Here is a 16977-nt window from a genome sequence, read left to right as displayed (position 1 = left end):
GCGGTCACAAAGCACCGAGCCGATATCCCTGTGCCATGCGGCTGCTTCCCACTAGCTATCTACCTTAAGTTTGTTAGTGTATATGTGTCCATGCCTCTCTCTCGCCCTGTCACAGCTCACCCTTCCCCCTCCCCATATCCTCAAGTCCGTTCTCCAGTAGGTCTGTGTCTTTATTCCTGTCTTACCCCTAGGTTCTTCATGACATTATTTTTTTTCCTTAAATTCCATAGATATGTGTTAGCATACGGTATTTGTCTTTTTCTTTCTGACTTACTTCACTCTGTATGACAGACTCTAGGTCTATCCACCTCATTACAAATAGCTCAATTTCGTTTCTTTTTATGCCTGAGTAATATATATTTTTTCTTTTTGGCTGTGTTGGGTCTTCGTTTCTGTGCGAGGGCTTTCTCTAGCGGCGGCAAGCAGGGGCCACTCTTCATCGCAGTGCGCGGGCCTCTCACTATCGCGGCCTCTCTTGTTGCGGAGCACAGGCTCCAGACGCGCAGGCTCAGTAGTTGTGGCTCATGGGCCTAGTTGCTCCGCGGCATGTGGGATCTTCCCAGACCAGGGCTCGAACCCGTGTCCCCTGCATTGACAGGCAGATTCTCAACCACTGTGCCACCAGGGAAGCCCCCTAATCCTGTTTTATAGAAAGGTAAACAGGTTCAGAGTAGGGCAACTCTCTTAGGCTCACAAAATACACTGGTACCAAAACTAAAGATAGAAGTGGGTTTTCCTGAGCACCTGGGGAGAGGGTCAGCCAACCCCAAACACTGTCTTACCCCAAAACTGTCATTTGTGGCCCACACCATCCATTTCTCCCGGAGATGTCCCACCCCTGATGTCACAGGGCACAGAGGGCAAAGACAAGTGCCTTTGGAGGTGGGGGGTTTCCTGGGCATACAAGGTATCAGTAATCTCCCAAACCGTGACAGGCTGCCACATAGTGACTGAGATGTCTTGGGCAGATATTTATGGGGGCAAAAATGGAGTGACTGGGCCCTGGCCTGGATTCTGGAACCTGAGACAGGGCTTGGAGGCTTGCAATTAGTCAATTTAGAGGGTTTTGCTGAAATAGGTCAAGCTCAGCTGCAAAAGGGTGAGCCTATGTGTCCAAGTATACCCCACTATGAGACGTCATCAGAAACCAGTTAAGGAAATGATGTTAGTGGCCACAGGCTTGAGTTAGTGTAAGGGCAAGACATTCTAGACATGGAAGGTTGACAGGCTGTACTCCCTTGGGGTACAGTGCTGAAGCTCTCTGTGACAGACCTTTCCTCTGGGCAGGAACTGGCTGGGGACTTGCCAGCTGCCCCTGACTGAGACCATTTCTGAGGTGTACGAGCTCTGTGCCTTCCTGGACAAGAGGGACATCACCTATGAGCCAATGAAAGTGGCTCTGAAGACTCATCTGGAGCCGAGGACTCTGGCACCCATGGATGTGCTCAGTAAATAAAGAAGCTTCTCAGTTTGAATTCAACATCAGAGGAGGGTCTAGGGGATCACAGAGGAAAGATAAGGCTGGCTAGAACCAGGAACTGTAGATGGAACAGAAAAGGAAAGCTAGACTAACATCTGTGGGTTTCACCTAAAAGGAAACTTTCCTGTTAGGTGACCCCTCCCCACCCCAAGCCCACAGGTAGCCTCAAGTAGTCCAGGCTGAGCTGTGCAGACTGACCCAGTTGGGGGGCCACATGGGACCCCAAGGGCATGCCTGCTCTGGCTCTGGGAGCCGATGCTATGCCCATTTGGTCCTCGCAGCCATCCAGGGAAGAATGATCCCTGGGTCCATTTAACAAAAAAAGCAGAGGCTCAGGGAGGTAACTTGCTTATATTACTAGATCATGGTCAAGCTGGGATTTAAATCTGAGTCTAAAGCCAGTGTTGTTTCACCAGCTGCCTATAACTGTTTCCTAACAAAAAGTGTTTTAGATCAATTTATGCTATATTACTATCATTCAGCAACATTCAGTACTTATTTGAGCACCTACCATATACCAGGACAGTAGATAACACTAGAGGTACAGAAGAGAGCAAAACAGACCCAGTTTCTATCTTCATGAGGTTCACAATCTATATACCTCTTGGTTATATCATCTATTTATATACCCTTCATTCATTACAAAGCTCATTAGAAACTGGTTCTTAAGACAGAACAAAGCCTAAATCTAGTCACCCCAGGAAAAGGGTCATGAGTTCATCTTCCCAGAATAAAGCCCCATTCTCCAGACATGCCTCGAGGCTTGGTCTCTATAGAAGTGATAGTGATTTGATGAGACGCTGGCTCTATGATATTTGCCAAACCATAAGCACAAACATACAGAGGGACTCCTAGCTCCGGTCTGAGTGGCCATGTGGAAAATTACACACCCAGCCAGAAACCAGAAGCAGTTAGCAAGGTAGGTAGAAAGGTACATTAGCCAAGCTTTCTTGGGAGAGGTGGGCCAGGGGAAGAACAGCAGTGCCCTTGGGGTTGGTGGCCCTCCCCCAACCCAGAGTCACCAGCTGACCCTCCAAGCTGCTATTGACACCCAGGAAACCATATGGTGAGCCACAGGGAAGGCCTGAGGAGCAGAAAAGGTTGATGTCAGGGATTTCTGCTGCTTCTCAGACTAGGCAACAGAATATGACTGATGAAGATATTGTGTCTTAACATGTAATGGACAAAATGCCCTACCTAATTTCCCTTTTGGCCACGTGATTTGTTCCCTCTCATTGGTTTCCTTAGATGAGGAGTGGACGGCAGAAATCACTGTGTATTCCCCTCAACAGATCGTCAAAGTTTATGTTGGAAGCCACTGGTATGCAACCACCTTGCAGACCCTGCTGAAGGTACTGCTGGCCCGAGGCTGCCCTCGTCTCCTTTTGGCTTCTGCGGCTGAGAAGATTCTGTCACCTGACCCATACACAGCCTTCAGCACCTGATTAAAACAAGGACCTTCCCTCTGCTCCATGGCCCAAAGTGCTTTTATTCTATGAGCAGCATTCTGGGAAGGCTTTAGGAGTTTGGGTAGGGATGAGGCCAGTCTGAGGGGCCTGGACTGAGCAGGACATAGGGTGAGGTTCCAGATGCCTCAAGAGAGTGGTCTAGGAGCCAGCAAAACTTGAAGCAGAGATGATGTGCTTCTCCCTAGATGCTCTGCTCCTCATTATGGCTCCTTGTGGCCAACAAGATAAGGAGATGGAAATCCCAAAGCCTCTGCTCTAGAATGGTTAGGAAAACGAAGAGAAGGCTGACCTGCCCCTTAATAAGGATGTAGCCCTTTAACAGACTAACAAGAGTCTGGTGTCCAACCCTTTGCAGTATCCAGAACTGCTGTCCAACCCTCAGAGAGTGTACTGGATCACATATGGACAGACCCTGCTGATCCACGGGGATGGCCAAATGTTTCGACACATTCTCAACTTCCTGAGACTTGGAAAACTATTTTTACCATCTGAATTTAAGTGAGTGAAGGAAGGAAATCATATAATGAAACCCCATCCCTCTTCAAGACGGAAATTTGAGTTTGTAGCCTTCAGGGAGATTATATTATTTCCAACATGTGAACTGCTGTTCAAGGCAGCAGCTCTGGAGGCTTATAACCCCACCCACACTCCCACCCCAGATGCCCAGTGTGACATCTTGTCATTTGCAGGGAATGGCCCCTCCTCTGCCAGGAGGTGGAGGAATACCACATCCCATCCCTCTCAGAAGCCCTTATCCAATGTGAGGCATACAAGTAAGGAAACTGCTCCTGACACCATGTTCTAAAGTTTGAACCTTTATATTCCTCTTGGGAATCCTGTCCTAAGTCTCACCTCCCAGTAGGACCTGTTCTCCTTAGAGTTAAGGGGGTGGAGCAGGCCCAGGATTGGGCAGGGACCTAAGCAAAACCCTTTAAAGCCCCTTCTCCCCTGCTGTCTAGAGTTAACTCCCAGCCAGAGGGCAGACCTGGTCAATGGACTAGTGGAAGCTTCTGCTTACTAACCAAACCCTCTTGGAGTCTGCAGGTCATGGATCCAGGAGAAAGAATCTGGAAATGAAGTTTTTCCCATCAGAAGGCTGCATGTGGTGACAGAAGGGCCAGGGTCACTGGTGGAGTTCAGTAGAGATGCCAAAGAAGTAAGTCCCAGCATTCTTTGGTTTGGTGTTATCCTGAAAGAGCACCAGCACAGGGCTCAGAGGGCAGACCGCTACTGAGGGGTATGGCAAATTGAAAGAGCCGGGCCTACATGGCTCCTGGCACAGTGACTGGTTTCTGAACCTGGAGGGAGACACCAGGAAATGCTGGCTGCCTGTGGCCTGGGATGCTGATATGTCCCTTTGGTGTGTGAAAGGACCCTGGGCTGGTACCACCCCCACTCAGACTGAGCAAATATCAAATGTAAGACCCATGTGGGGGATGGGATTGTTCTGGGTAAGCAAGTGAAGTCTTAGAGACCCAGCTTATGAGATCTTGGGTAAGGCTTCGATGTGGAAGCACAAAATGCCCAGAGCTGCTGTGCCCTCCCTCTCCAGACCACAGCTTGCATACCTATGGAGTTCCAAGACTGCAGTGACAGGACTCCACGGAACAAGGCCAAGGGGACCCTGGCCAGGTCCAGCCAGATAGAGGAGGCTGAGCAGTACTTCCGGACAATCCAGGTGTCCCTATGCCGAGGTGCCAAGAGGGCGGGTAATCCCAGCACATACTCACACTGTCCTGGTCTATGTGCCAACCCTAGACACTGGGGGGCCCACCCTGAGAGTCCTCCCAAGAAGAAGTGTACCACAGTCAACCTCACACAGAAATCTGAAAGCAAAGACCCTCCTGTCACCCCCATGCAAAAACTCATCTCCCTGGTAAGGGAATGGGACATGGTCAATTGCAAACAATGGGAATTCCAGCCACTGCCAGGCCCCCCGAGCAGCTCCTTGGAGGAAGCCACCCTGAAGCTCCCCTCAGGAGGTGAGGCTGTTTCCCAGCCCAGCACCTCAGCTTCCTGGAAAGGCCATTACACAGCCTCAGAGAAGGACCCAGGCCCACAGGCAGGGGCTGGAGCTGGAACCAAAGACAAGGAGCCAGAGCCAACCTTTAAGCCATACTTCCCCATGAAAAGAGCTGTCACCTTGAAGGACTGGGGCAAGCAGAGACCAAAGGAGAGAGGTGAGTCCTGTCCCATCCTTGACCTAATTCTCATTTACAACAGAGAAGGCAAACCTTGGCCAACACCACAGAGCGAGTCAGTGATTAAGGGGGACTAGAGCTCTGCACTCACTGATGCCAAGCAGAAGACCCAGAAATGACAGGCACACTGGCATGACTTGGAGGCTTGAGAAACTACTTGAGGCATATGGGAGGAAGTGCCTATAAAGTGATAGGAGCACAGAGAAGGGTTGGGGGCTGAGGAGTCAGCAGGGGAAAGAAGGAGAAGCCTTGGGTGCTTGAGGAAACACAAGTCATGCGTCTAGCAGCTGGAGACCAGGCTTCACATGAAGTGATAAAGAGATAAGGCTGAAGACATAAGGAAATCAGGACAGGTCTTGTGGGTCAGGTTCAGGACCTAGCAGTTTGTTCTGATCCTAAGGGGAGCGGACAGCCACTGAAGCATTCTAAACAAGGAAGCAAGCAGTCAGGTGTGCATTTAGAAAGTTTGTTCCAGGGCAGAGGAAATGCAGCAGCAGGAGGATACGTGTTAGAAATGCCAAGATCATTCTAGATGAAACAAGTTAGGCAGTTGGAAGAAGCAGGAAAGTATCAGGCCAAGGAGGGGGCAGGTTTCTGGTTTGGGTGATTGCAAGGGGGTAGATGGTTACTGAGGTAGGAAGGACAAGAGAAGTAGGACTTGGGGAAGATGACACATTGCATGTGAGGTACTGATGGACATCTAAGGGGAGAAGTCCAGAAGACAGGAGGGTATATGGGGACTGGGCTGAATAGACAGGTGTGTGTGTGGTGGGGAAGTGTGGAGCAGCCCAGGGAAGTGAGCTGAGAACTGCTATGACGGACTGTTTCCTCTGCACCTTCAAAGTCCTTCCTACAGTATTCTGTCATTTTCCCTTTTAGTGGCTCAGGCCCTGCTTGGAGGGGTCTCCTTGGGCCCCACCTGTGAGCCCCAAGTTGGTTTCTCAAGCATATTTTTTTAAATTTATTTTTGGCTGCGCTGGTCTTTGTTGCTGCACACGAGCTTTCTCTAGTCGTGGCAAGCTGGGGCTACTCTTAATTGCAGTGTGCAGGCTTTCTCATTGTGGTGGCTTCTCTTGTTGTGGAGCATGGGCTCTAGGACCATGGGCTTCAGGAGTTGCAGCACGCGGGCTCAGTAGTTGTGGCTTGAGGGCTCTAGAGCACAGACTCAGTAGTTGTGGTGCACAGGCTTAGCTGCTCCACAGCATGTGGGATCTTCCCGGAACAGGGATCGAACCCATGTCCCCTGCATGCGCAGGCGGATTCTTTTTTTTTTTTAAATAAATTTATTTATTTATTTTTGGCTGCGTTGGGTCTTTGTTACTGTGCACGGGCTTTCTCTAGTTGTAGTGAGCGGGGGCTACTCTTCATTGCAGTGGCTGGGCTTCTCATTGCGGTGGCTTCTGTTGTTGCGGAGCATGGGCTCTAGGTACGTGGGCTTCAGTAGTTGTGGCTCGAGGGCTCTAGAGCGCAGGCGGAGTAGTTGTGGCACGCGGGCTTAGTTGCTCTGCGGCACATGGGATCTTCCCAGAGCAGGAATCAAACCTGTGTCCCCTGCATTGGCAGGCAGATTCTTAACCACTGTGCCACCAGGGAAGTCCCTCAAGCGTATTCGTCAGAATGGATATGCATCAGCAACTCCCCACAAAAGCTCCTCTCATAATTTTACTAAGATTTCCAGTCCCCAGCTGGGTTATTATCAGCTCTATTTACTACCAGTCCTAGTTCAACAGAGGATTTGGAAAGTTCCTTGGAGTTCTGAAATTCAGGATTTGGCTTGCAGTGATTCAAGGGCAATGTAGAGAGGAGAGCCAGAACATGCCCCTGCCAGCCCAGGGTACCACTTCTGAGAAGCTGGAGGCAAAGGCTCGTGACTGACTGTACTGGTCTGTTGCCAGAGGTCTCCTCCCTGCTTGGGCTCTGAGGTGGCTTAAGGAGGGCCCTCTCCCCGTGTTGTTTTCACAGAAAGTCCTGCCCCTGAGCAGTCTCTGCCTGAGGCCAGTGAGGTGGACAGCACAGGGGTCATCCTCAAAGTGACCCACCCCCCCGTGGTGGGTAGTGATGGCTCCTGCATGTTCTTTGAGGACAGCATCATCTATACCACACAGATGGACAACCTCACACACATGCCACCCACAGCCAGCCCCCAGCCCCGAGGTAAGGCTCTGGAGCCATGCCTGGCCCTGCACTTCCTTGCGGAGATGCCTGAGCCCTCACCCAGGGTACTTCAGGGATACAGTCTCCCTTGGAAGCCCTACACCTCTCCCTTACTCCGGGCTGGCTCTAAGGCTCTAGCCGTGGCAGATGTGGCCACATCCACTCTCTCCTCCACAGAGGTGACTTTCCTGAGTTTCTCTCTGTCCTGGGAAGAGATGTTTTACGCACAGAAATGTCACTGCTTCCTGACTGACATCATTCTGGATTCCATCAGGCAAAAGGACCCCAAAGCCATCACAGCCAAGGTGGTCTCCCTGGCCAACCGGCTGTGGGTATGTGTGATAGGCCTCAGGCCTTGTTCCTTCTCCACTTTCCCTTGCCTCCACGGTAAGTAGGCAAGGCAAGAGGAAGCAAGCCAAGATACAGGGTCAGGGGAGTAAGGGGAAGAGATCAGGGGCAGAAGGGCAGGGACAGGGAGACAGGGCAGCAGCATCTGGGCCAAGCCTTGGCCAAGAGGCAGTTTGAACTGATAGTATCCTCTGACCTCTGCAGCTCCTGCAGGCCCAGGGAAGCCCCTGCTCTGCATCCCACTCTGAGGGGCTGGGAGCAAATGTGTGCCACACTGCTGCCCCCAGCCCTGCCTGACTGTGGGCTCTTCTGGCAGACCCTGAACATCAGCCCCAAGCAGTTTGTGGTGGACTTGCTGGCCATCACTGGCTTCAAGGATGACCGGTACACCCAGGAACATCTGTACAGCTGGGTGGAGGTGAGGGCCTCCTGCACCCCACTGGGAATGGCGACCCTCCAGATGCCTCAGATGGACACTGTCTTGCTGCATGAGGGCCAGGCCAGTGCTGCCCAGAAGGCAAGACAGGCAACTAGACCTCTAGTCTCTGGTCCCAGGGAGGGAGGAACAATGGATGAAATTAACCTGTCTAGAGTGGTCAAAAAGCAATATTCAGGCCACTGGTTTTTGTAGTTTTCCTCCCATTTTACCAATTTAGCCTTCATCACTAACAACCCTGACTATACTCAGGGAAGCACATTCTACGAGCTCAAGGTTTTGGGGTGCTGAAATCCGAGAAACTACTGGGAGTCAGATAGATGTTTTCAATGACTGATACCAACTTCACCTACTCAGCCATGATGTCAGTACTTTTGTACATTCCTTTTACACTTAAGCTGCTTTAAAGCAGTTTTTACAAAGAAAAGGAAAATGTTCAATAAGGGCAAAGGAATGACTCAGGTTTTTTGTTTTTTGATTCCTTAAAATAATTTTAGGATTCACATTTTTATTTTAACATTGTAGGTGAAAAAGATTTAGCTAATTTTTCATTAATCTGGCATTTCTGTAATCAAGTACATTACTATAACATCTTTCACTATAAACACAAAAGTGCCAAGTTACTATCCTCTGTCTAGTCTATTGAGTGGAAAGTGAAGTCAGCACCTACGACTAGAAAGTGGAAAGCCAGTGGCAGGAAACATGCACTTTTGGCCCTCTATTCATTCTGTTGTGTTCCCTGGTAGCCACTTGAAACCACAGGTCTGTGAGACGCCTTTAGGCAGAAGTGAGCTCAACAGCATCAAGTAGCCTTGCCTTGACCCTGCCCCCACCCAGATAGGAGGACCCCATCCACACAGCCAAGAAGTCAGGAATAAGACCAGCCTTTTCCTTCCAGCTCACGCTGCCTTTTGCCAGGAAATATGGCCGCTGTGTGGACCTGCTCATCCAGAGGGGCCTGTCGAGGTCTGTCTCTTACTCTCTCCTGAGCAAGTATTTACAAGATGGCTAAGGTGCCCAGAGAAGCTGCCCCACAAACACCCCATCCCATCGCCAAGGTTCATTTTAACCAGGGATGTCCCCAGAATGTGTGTGCCCGTCCAAGGGTGTGTTAGTTTATTTTTTATTATAAACAAAGAATAAATCACAAGTCAAGGGTCTGGACTCAGTCTCTGAGACACCAAAGACCTTACAACCAGTGAAATAATCTTAAACTGAAATCTATTCAAAAGCTTTGAATCAATATAACCAAACTGACCCAGGAAAGAAGGGCCTGGGCCTAGGGAGCCAGGGCAGGCAAGAGTAAGAGTCCAACAGGGATGAGCTTGGCTTTGAGACCAGGGGTTGGGAAGCAGTGGCTAGGAACCCACCTGTATTCCTACTGAGGGGTGGGGCAGCCCAGTCACTAGATGTCCCACCAGCCTACAGCATAGAAACAAACACCCACCCTCTGTTCTGGGTGGGAACAACTGGGGTGGGAGCTGGAGATGGGGAGAGAAAAAGGGGACATGAGGCCAGGGGCCCAGAATCAGGGTGCTCATTTAGGCTCTGCAACCAGCATCCCCTGGAGAGGTCCCTGCTGATCTGTCCAATGACACAGACATCAGAAAGGGTAGTCGACAGGGCTGTGCATGTGGGCTGGAAGTGACCCAGGTGCCACCCATGGCCTGGTCATAGCAGATCTTGAGAGAGGTGATGTTCCTTGGATCTAGCAACTCCTGGATCCACGGCCCACCTTCAAGCCCAGGCTCAGACCTGTGGTGCAAAGCTAGGCACGAACATGTATTTCCCTGGCTCGGGGTCCAGGTGGGGTCTCTGAGGAATGGCTCTGACCTACCACCCCCATTTCCACCTAAAAGCAAGGCAGCCATAGGCCCAGGCAGGGCTGAGAAAGGGCTGGTGGGTATAAGGCTAAATGGAACTCACATAGGACAAGTCCTCCAGGCCCCTGCCCAGGGCCTGCCCTGACACACAGCTGCTGTCCGAGCCACTGGAGCCACTGGCTGACGGGCACTGGGAGGAGACCTCTGAGTCCTCAGGAACTAATAAGGGAGACTGGGTGAGCTGTCAGCAGAGGAGGCCCAGACCCCAAGCCATGCCCTCCTGCCTCTGGCCAAGCCCAGACCTACTCAAAGATGGCTGGCTGCCCAGCTCAGCTTCAGTCTCCAGTACTGCTTCCTCTGGGAAGCCGGTGGAATACAGGGGCCAGCGGAAGCCCAGAACAGCTGGGTCTCTGTACAGATGCAGGTTGAGGGACCCCAGTACAGAGCAAGAAGCAGGATCTCCAGAAAGGGAGCTTGAGGCCCCCAGGTAAGGGCTGTCATAGTCAAATGGGGCCACAGCAATGGAGGCCCGAGAGCGAACTTCTGTATGAGAAAGAGGGTCAGGTTGGGACAGGCCAGAGCCCAGGTGGGCCAAGGTCCTGAGGTGAGCGCAGGCTAGGGCTGACAGAGGTCCATGTTGCCACCTGTGCAGCTCTCCTCACCCCAACCCCCCGCAGCCTGCCTGCTACCTTGGCACTTCAGGATATAGTTGACGGTGCGGTCGTTGATAGCTTCTTTGCTGGGGGTGATGTCCTGGAAGGCCTTGTTCCCCACACCCAAGGACACCATCTCAGCCATGCGCACCTCTGGGTGGAGAGTGGACATCTGGACATGAGCCCAGCCCTTTATCACTCTTTCCCCTTATATTAGTCTCTCCTGTACACCCACAGCCTGCAGATTGTCCTGTGCACTGAGCCTTTCCCAACAATCCCATGAGGTGTCATAATTCTCTTCTTAAAGATGAGGCCTCTGACACTCAGAGGTTAATACTGTGTGCACAGTCTGAGACTGACTGCAGGACTGCCTGACTTTGGAGTTCTTTCCCCTGTGCTGCCTGCTGCTGAGGGACTTTTCCACCCTCCCAAGTATTTCCAGGTCCCTAGGCCCTCCTTGGGCCCCTCTGGGACAATGTAAGCTCTCCAAGGAGGGGAGTGTGGGGTGAAATGGGGCAGGGACCCACCCTTGTTGTGGACAGCCTGCCTCCAGAGCAGGCGGGAGATGTCAGCTGTCCAAGCCTGCTTCGTGGCCAAGCTGGCAGCTTGTAGCACAAAGGTGTCCCTGGCCTTGCGACGGCGAAACCAGACCTCAAAGCGCAGGTTGCTATCCCCAGAGCACTCAGTGAGGCCAAGGTCTGCCATCTGTGTGGCCAGGAAAGGAGCTTAGTGAGGCACTGGGGGTGCAGGGAGCAGAGGGAGGGGTTGAGTGGGCCTACCTTGAAGGAGCGCTTGTAGGCAAATGTGTCGATGCCTTTGGGTCCTCGGCGAGGCTTGCTGAAAAGCAACAGCTCCTCAAAGAGGAAAACACGACGCAGGGACTTGTGGCGCCCAGAGCACACCGTGAACTCATCCTGTCGGACCAACTGCCCCTGTTCCTTGAGGTTGACCTGCCAAGTTGGGGCCCAGTGGGTTCCCCAGCCTCTTCTAACCCCCTCCCTTCACACCCACTGCCCCTGCCCACCACAGCCTGCGATGACTCACGTCACAGCCCTGGATGGCATCCATGGCTAGCAAGTCATTGCCGTGTCGCAGCTGGAAGCGCACGAGGCTCTGGGCAGCCCGCAGGGCACTCAGCTCTGGCACGGTTCCCCCGCAGGCCCGTGCCAGCTCTTGCAGCAGCAGTGTGTACTTGCTCATGCGCTGGATGGGCTTCAGCAGATAGGAGGCCAAGTCCAAGTGGTCCCCCAGTGCTTGCTGCTTGTCCTGCCAGGTGCGTAAGAGACCGTCAGGGAGCTTCAGGTTACCTGCTCCATCCCCCCCTCCCACTAGTCTCAGGCTCACCTACCCTGAAAAAGATGTGACCGTAGCTGGTCATCAGGGCATCGGAGCATGGTTTATTCTTGCTGTAGAGTGCGTACATCCCAAACTGCACCCTCTGCAAAGATACACAGCTTGCTCTGGTGCAAATGGGCCAGCATCCAAGGGGGCCAAACCACTCTCAGTTTGGGAGGATCAAAATGCCTAAAGGTCCCAAGGAGGCCTCCCCACACAGAGCCAATGTGCCCTGCTTTGAATGACGGGTGATCTGGCAAGAGACACTGTGCGGAGAGGGGCTTGCCCTCAGGCTCTCTGGGGAAGAAGTCCCGCATACAGCTTTGCTGCTCCCACAGCTCTGAGGGCAGTGCTCTAATCTCACCTCACCTCAGACTACACCTTCCCTTGCTCACTACACTATGCTACACTGACTTCTCTCTTCCTTGACCACTGGGCCTCTTTCCTGCCCAGGGCTTTGCACTTGATCTTTCCTCTGGGTGGAATGCTCTGACTGCAGCCCCTCCCTCTGGCCTTAGCTCTAACATCAGCTCCTCTAAGCGGCCTAATTGCTCTCTCTAAAGGGGATACCTCTGCCTTGCTGCTAACTCACAATCACCTATCTATCCCATTTTTCCCCCCTAACCTCAACTATAACATGGAATTATCTTTTTTACTTTTATGTCTCCTCTGCTAAACTAAGAGCACCCTGAAAAACAGGGACCGGTTGGTCCTGCTCACAGCTGTACCCATCACAGGGCCTGACCCCAAGCACGTGCCCAGTAGCTCTCTGTTGAATGTGGCAGAATCAGCCAGGGCCTGTACGGCCTGAGGAGCTTACATGGCGCAGGAAAGCATAGGCCACCCGGGGTGGGTGCTGGGTACAGGCCTCCAGCTCACGCAAGAAGAAATGGCGGTGGAAGTCCCGCAGCTTCTCCAGGTTGCCAAAGAGGTGGGCGCGCTGGCCACGGAGGCCCTGGGGCACATCAGGGCGATCCAGCTCGGGGAAGTAGTTCTCCATGGTATAGTCAAGAGCACGGACATACTCCCGCTCTGTAGCCACCATCTCCGCCAGCACCAGATGGAGTCTACCAGGTAGGTGGAATCAGGACCCAAGACATCTGCCCTGCCACACTGCCCTCCCCGCCCTGCTCACTGCCTACCTGTTGGGACTCCTGGGTTCAGAGCCACCTGGCGGAGGCATGGTGGGGCATGACCCTGACTGGGCACCAACTCCAGCCTCTGGTCTGTGGCAGGCAGCCACAATGGCCTCATGGTGGCAGTGGTGGGCAGATTCTCTGAGACTCAGTCCCAGATTCCGATCAAGGCTGTATGCCTTCCTCAGGGGAGGGGAAGGAGGTACAGCCAGTACCCGGCTGACACACAAGCTAGCTGTGCTACCTGTCAGTGATGGCTTCACAGCAACTTCCAACTTCTGGTCCAGGGCCAGCCAGGTGTCCTGGCACCGCGCCCAGGCCCAGCGGCACTCCTGGCGGATACCCTCAGATCCCAGCCCTGTGGCTAGAGCCCACATCTTTCGGAAGTGGGCAGGAGGCAAGTCAGGATGCTTGGTCCAATGCAACTGCAGCCGTTGCAGCACAACCCCTGGGCATTCCTGTTCCAGCTCTGCCAACACCCGCTGCCCCTCCTCAGCCCACATCAAGGCCTGCAACACCAAAGCCAGATAGGCATTGAGGAAGGATCCCACCAAGACTGCTGAGCCTTCTCCTCTACCTCCCCCCATCCCCAGAGAATGTTGGCCCCAGGCTGCATCCTCAGTGGTAGGATTTTGGGGTCAGACTGAAGACAAGAAAAGAAAACAGGCAAGGTATACAACAAAGCCCAAGCTGTCGTAGAGCCGAGCAGCCGCCCCTCTGGCTTCACTGACCGCCTGGAGCCAGGGGTGGGACCCCTCACCCACCTGCCTGAAGAGCTGCAACAGCCTCTCAGCATCCGCCAGCCGCTGCCGCCGCTGGGCTAAAGCCCTACAGAAGTCAGTCAGCTGGGCTTGCAGGGTCAGAAAGCGGGCCCCAGCGGGGCCCAGTTCAGCCGCATCCCAGCCAACCAGTGGCTGCAGAAGTTTCTCCCCTCGCCTGACCTGCTCCTGGAGACAGAGACTGGGCTCACCAAGCCCGGGCCTGGTAGTGCAGCCCGCGAGCCCTGGTCTTTTCCACAGATGTCTACATGTCCTCATCAGTCACTTCTGTGAAGACCTTCCCTCCACCCCCAACCCGTTCCCCTCTCTCTCCGTGCTCAATGAACAAGTAACTAAACTCACCTGGGCAATTCGGTCCAGGTCCCCAAAAGGGCCTTGGGCCTGAAGCAGCATGTCCAATGAGGGTTCCCTTGGCTCCTCAAGTGCTGGCCAACCCACCTGCTGTAACCACACTTCAATCTGGAGGAGTACAAAGAAAGAAAAGAGAGCTGCTGTGGGGTGGGGGTGATGCTTGAGACGAAAGGTGACGCCCACCTGGGCAGATAGTTCTCACCTGGTGCAGCTCGCCCTCCTGGGCCTCCAGCATCTGGACCAACTCCAGTGCTTGTACTCGCTGGTTACTCTGCAGGGTCAGTTGGTGCAGCAATCCATCCACACGACCATACAGCTCCTCAACCTCGTCCACTGCAGGCCTGGTGCATGGTACATGTCTTAGCGCCCCTGCTGAGTGCCTAGCTCCACTCCACCCTGTCCTAGGACCACAATCCTGGCTGGTTCTGAGCCAGCCACTGAGTCCTTGGCATGGGATATGGTGGGCTGGGGAAAGATTTGGGCTTGCACCTACCTGTAGTCTGGGCTCAGGGTCACCTCTGGAACCTCCTGCTTCAGCCATGCCAGCTCCAAGGCTCCCTGGCACTGTAGCCATGCCAACTGAGGTGAGTCTAGCACATGCTGCATCAGGACCCGTGCCTGCTGCAGCAGCCGACCGACTTCCTGTGATTAAGGGCAACAGGCAGTGGAGGTGTGCATGGGAGAAGAGGAAGAAGATAGGGAGCATTGGGGGAGGTGCTGAAAGGAGACACTCACCCCAGACTCCATGGGCTGGGGCACAGCCTTCATGCTCTCAATGGCCCCCTGGAGCAGGGCACAAAGCACCTGGCAGCTCTGCTGTAGGGTTTCCAGACGCTGTGAGCAGAGGCAGGCATGACCAGGGCAGTGCACAGTGCTAGTCCCAGGCATCTTGGATCCCAGGCCACTGCACTGCTCAAGCCAGCCCAGGGGAGCCTCCTCTGCTGGCCAGATTGCCTGCCTACCCACCCTATGCCCCACCCAGTGCACTGACCATCCGGAAGCCCAGCCAGGCCTGGTGGCAGTAAGGCAGGCCTCCTCCTAGTGAAGTGGGCAACCCCGAGGTGGAGATGTGGGTCAGCAGGCTCTGATCAGAGGACAGCTGCTCTAACTGCAGAAAAAGAAGATGTAGTGGACTCAGGCCTGGTGGGGAAGTGCCCCACCTCCACCCTGGCCAAATGGCTCAGTCCCTACCTGCAGCCCTGAAGGCACCTCCTGAGGCATCTTTCCTATTAGCAGCACCTGGTGCACCGACCCTGGGGCTGCTTCCTGCAAGGAATCTGAGCTCAGCCCTGCTCCTAACCCTATAAAAAGGGTTGTGGGGGGGAAGAGGAGAGCTATAATCCTGTACTCACTTGCAGCTGGCTGAGCCCCCAGAAGAGGGAAGAGATTGGGGAACAAATTCGGGCGTCCACTAACACGGTCAGTCCCAGGGCCTGTACTTTGGGCCTAAAGGAGCAGGCTTTGGTTCAGTATCTGTTTCCACAACCCTGCCATCCCCTTGCTCAGGTTCTGTCCCCCAACCTCCACCCTGCAACCTGGGGATGCTTCGCAGGTAGAGCAGGAGGCGGATGAGTTCATGGCTGCTGCACTTGGGGTGAAGCCAGGCCGGGTTATGGGCACTCAGAAGCAGCACTGCCCTGCCTTCTACATCCCGAGTGCCTGTGCAGAGAAGGCAGTGAACACCTGCACAATCAAGTCACCCCACCTCTTCTGCCTCTAGTGTCTCCCAGTTACCTGGCAGGGCAGCCAGGCCACTGGCAAGCAGCTCCCAGGCGAGGTCTTGGGCCAGGAGGCAGTCAGTGGACTTAAGGAGCCTGGATCCGTTGGGGTCTTGGGAAGGAAAATGGCTTGGGTCTACATTGGGCCATTTACCCAGAGACCCCTACGTGAACTTGGGCTTTAGCCTAAGTAGAGTCAGAGGCCTCCCCACATCCAGGTACCCTCACTCCCTTCCAAGACTTTCCTTCCTTACCTGCCTCCAGTAGCTCTGATGATGTCTCAGATAAAAGATCCCCGAGGTTCACAGGGTCACTGTCCAACCCTTCAGGGTCCAAGCGGATTGGCATTGCCCTGCCTGAAACTGAGTCCCCTGCCAAGCCTCCTCCTTGGCTGTCATTCTCACCCTGTGCCAGACTAAGGTGGGAGAACATTGGGCATAGGAGGATCTCCATTCCAGAGGAGGCTGGTTCCTCCCGCTGGACTAAGGAACCTCCTAATACACCCCTCTGGCCATCCCCCGACCCATCTGCAACCTTCTGTCCTGGAGTTGACTGAAGCTCACCAGGCAGAGGGCTGCCCTGTAGCCCTTCCCCCTGGGCTGCCCCTGCTGGTGGGCTCGGAGGATTGGGGTCCTGCATCTGGAGAGCAGCTTCCCCCTCATCCCAGGCATCTCTGAAACTGCACACAGCAAACCTCCACTCGGTGGCGTGGCCCTGGGAGGCAGACGACTCATCCCCATCCTCCAGGGGCCCTTCCATCACCCCTTCCTTAAGGGTGGGCCTACTCCCAGCAAGTGGCAGAGGAGCTAAGCCCTCGGTGTGAACTGAGGCCTCAGCTCATCCAGGAAACAGGTTGAAGATGGTCGGGTAGGGCTGAGCGGGCGATGCAGGTAGAAGGCACTAGGCCGTAGGAGGTGCCAGTCTTGGTGCTCGGCTCAGGGAGCGCAGTCAGTGCCGCAGTTCAGGCCTGAGGAGCGGGGAGAAGAGCCGGTGTCTCTCCCTCCAGCTCACGGCTCGCGGGTCCACGCTCACTTGGGCCTTCGCCGGGAGCGCCCCAAGCTCGAACGCTCACTTGCCGCCACGCTGGGCGGGCC

General features: G+C 54.0%; 2 protein-coding genes across 2 annotated transcripts in view; one reads left to right on the top strand and one right to left on the bottom strand.

Annotated features, from left to right (window-relative positions):
* The window catches only part of KCTD19 (potassium channel tetramerization domain containing 19), a 32284-nt gene extending 23131 nt beyond the window's left edge, over positions 1-9153 (top strand). The window contains exons 7-16 of the mRNA XM_060130729.1: positions 1288-1448; positions 2729-2832; positions 3305-3447; positions 3639-3722; positions 3994-4105; positions 4502-5129; positions 7113-7304; positions 7482-7636; positions 7969-8070; positions 8987-9153. Coding sequence (XP_059986712.1) covers positions 1288-1448; positions 2729-2832; positions 3305-3447; positions 3639-3722; positions 3994-4105; positions 4502-5129; positions 7113-7304; positions 7482-7636; positions 7969-8070; positions 8987-9100 — 1795 coding nt within the window. The 3' untranslated portion in view covers positions 9101-9153. The remainder of the gene's footprint in view (positions 1-1287; positions 1449-2728; positions 2833-3304; positions 3448-3638; positions 3723-3993; positions 4106-4501; positions 5130-7112; positions 7305-7481; positions 7637-7968; positions 8071-8986) is intronic.
* An 846-nt stretch (positions 9154-9999) lies between these two features.
* Positions 10000-16642, bottom strand: PLEKHG4 (pleckstrin homology and RhoGEF domain containing G4). The gene is made up of 20 exons (XM_060129802.1): positions 16138-16642; positions 15900-15995; positions 15701-15824; positions 15518-15611; positions 15357-15431; positions 15157-15273; positions 14901-14999; positions 14659-14807; positions 14368-14506; positions 14157-14273; positions 13800-13982; positions 13042-13544; positions 12720-12966; positions 11913-12002; positions 11609-11830; positions 11344-11514; positions 11092-11269; positions 10601-10717; positions 10218-10454; positions 10000-10130 (listed from the first exon to the last, which is right to left on the bottom strand). The coding sequence occupies exons 1-20, from the start codon at positions 16640-16642 to the stop codon at positions 10000-10002; spliced, it is 3594 nt and encodes a 1197-aa protein (XP_059985785.1).
* Between the last annotated feature and the right edge of the window lie 335 nt (positions 16643-16977).

This window comes from Lagenorhynchus albirostris, chromosome 19 (assembly GCF_949774975.1).
Source record: "Lagenorhynchus albirostris chromosome 19, mLagAlb1.1, whole genome shotgun sequence".
Taxonomy (NCBI): domain Eukaryota; kingdom Metazoa; phylum Chordata; class Mammalia; order Artiodactyla; family Delphinidae; genus Lagenorhynchus; species Lagenorhynchus albirostris.
Note: the sequence above shows the minus strand (reverse complement) of the source record. Positions and strands in the feature narration are given on the sequence as shown.

Bases quoted from the DNA above. Each gene is read 5' to 3' on its own strand.
- PLEKHG4 (XM_060129802.1), bottom strand. From the start codon at position 16,642: ATGGAAGGGCCCCTGGAGGATGGGGATGAGTCGTCTGCCTCCCAGGGC. The intron at 15,996-16,137 runs GTAAGGAAGGAA...TTCCTTCCCAAG, and splicing joins ATCAGAGCTACTGGAGGCAG to ACCCCAACGGATCCAGGCTC. The intron at 14,808-14,900 runs GTGAGTGTCTCC...CCTTAATCACAG, and splicing joins CCCAGCCCATGGAGTCTGGG to GAAGTCGGTCGGCTGCTGCA.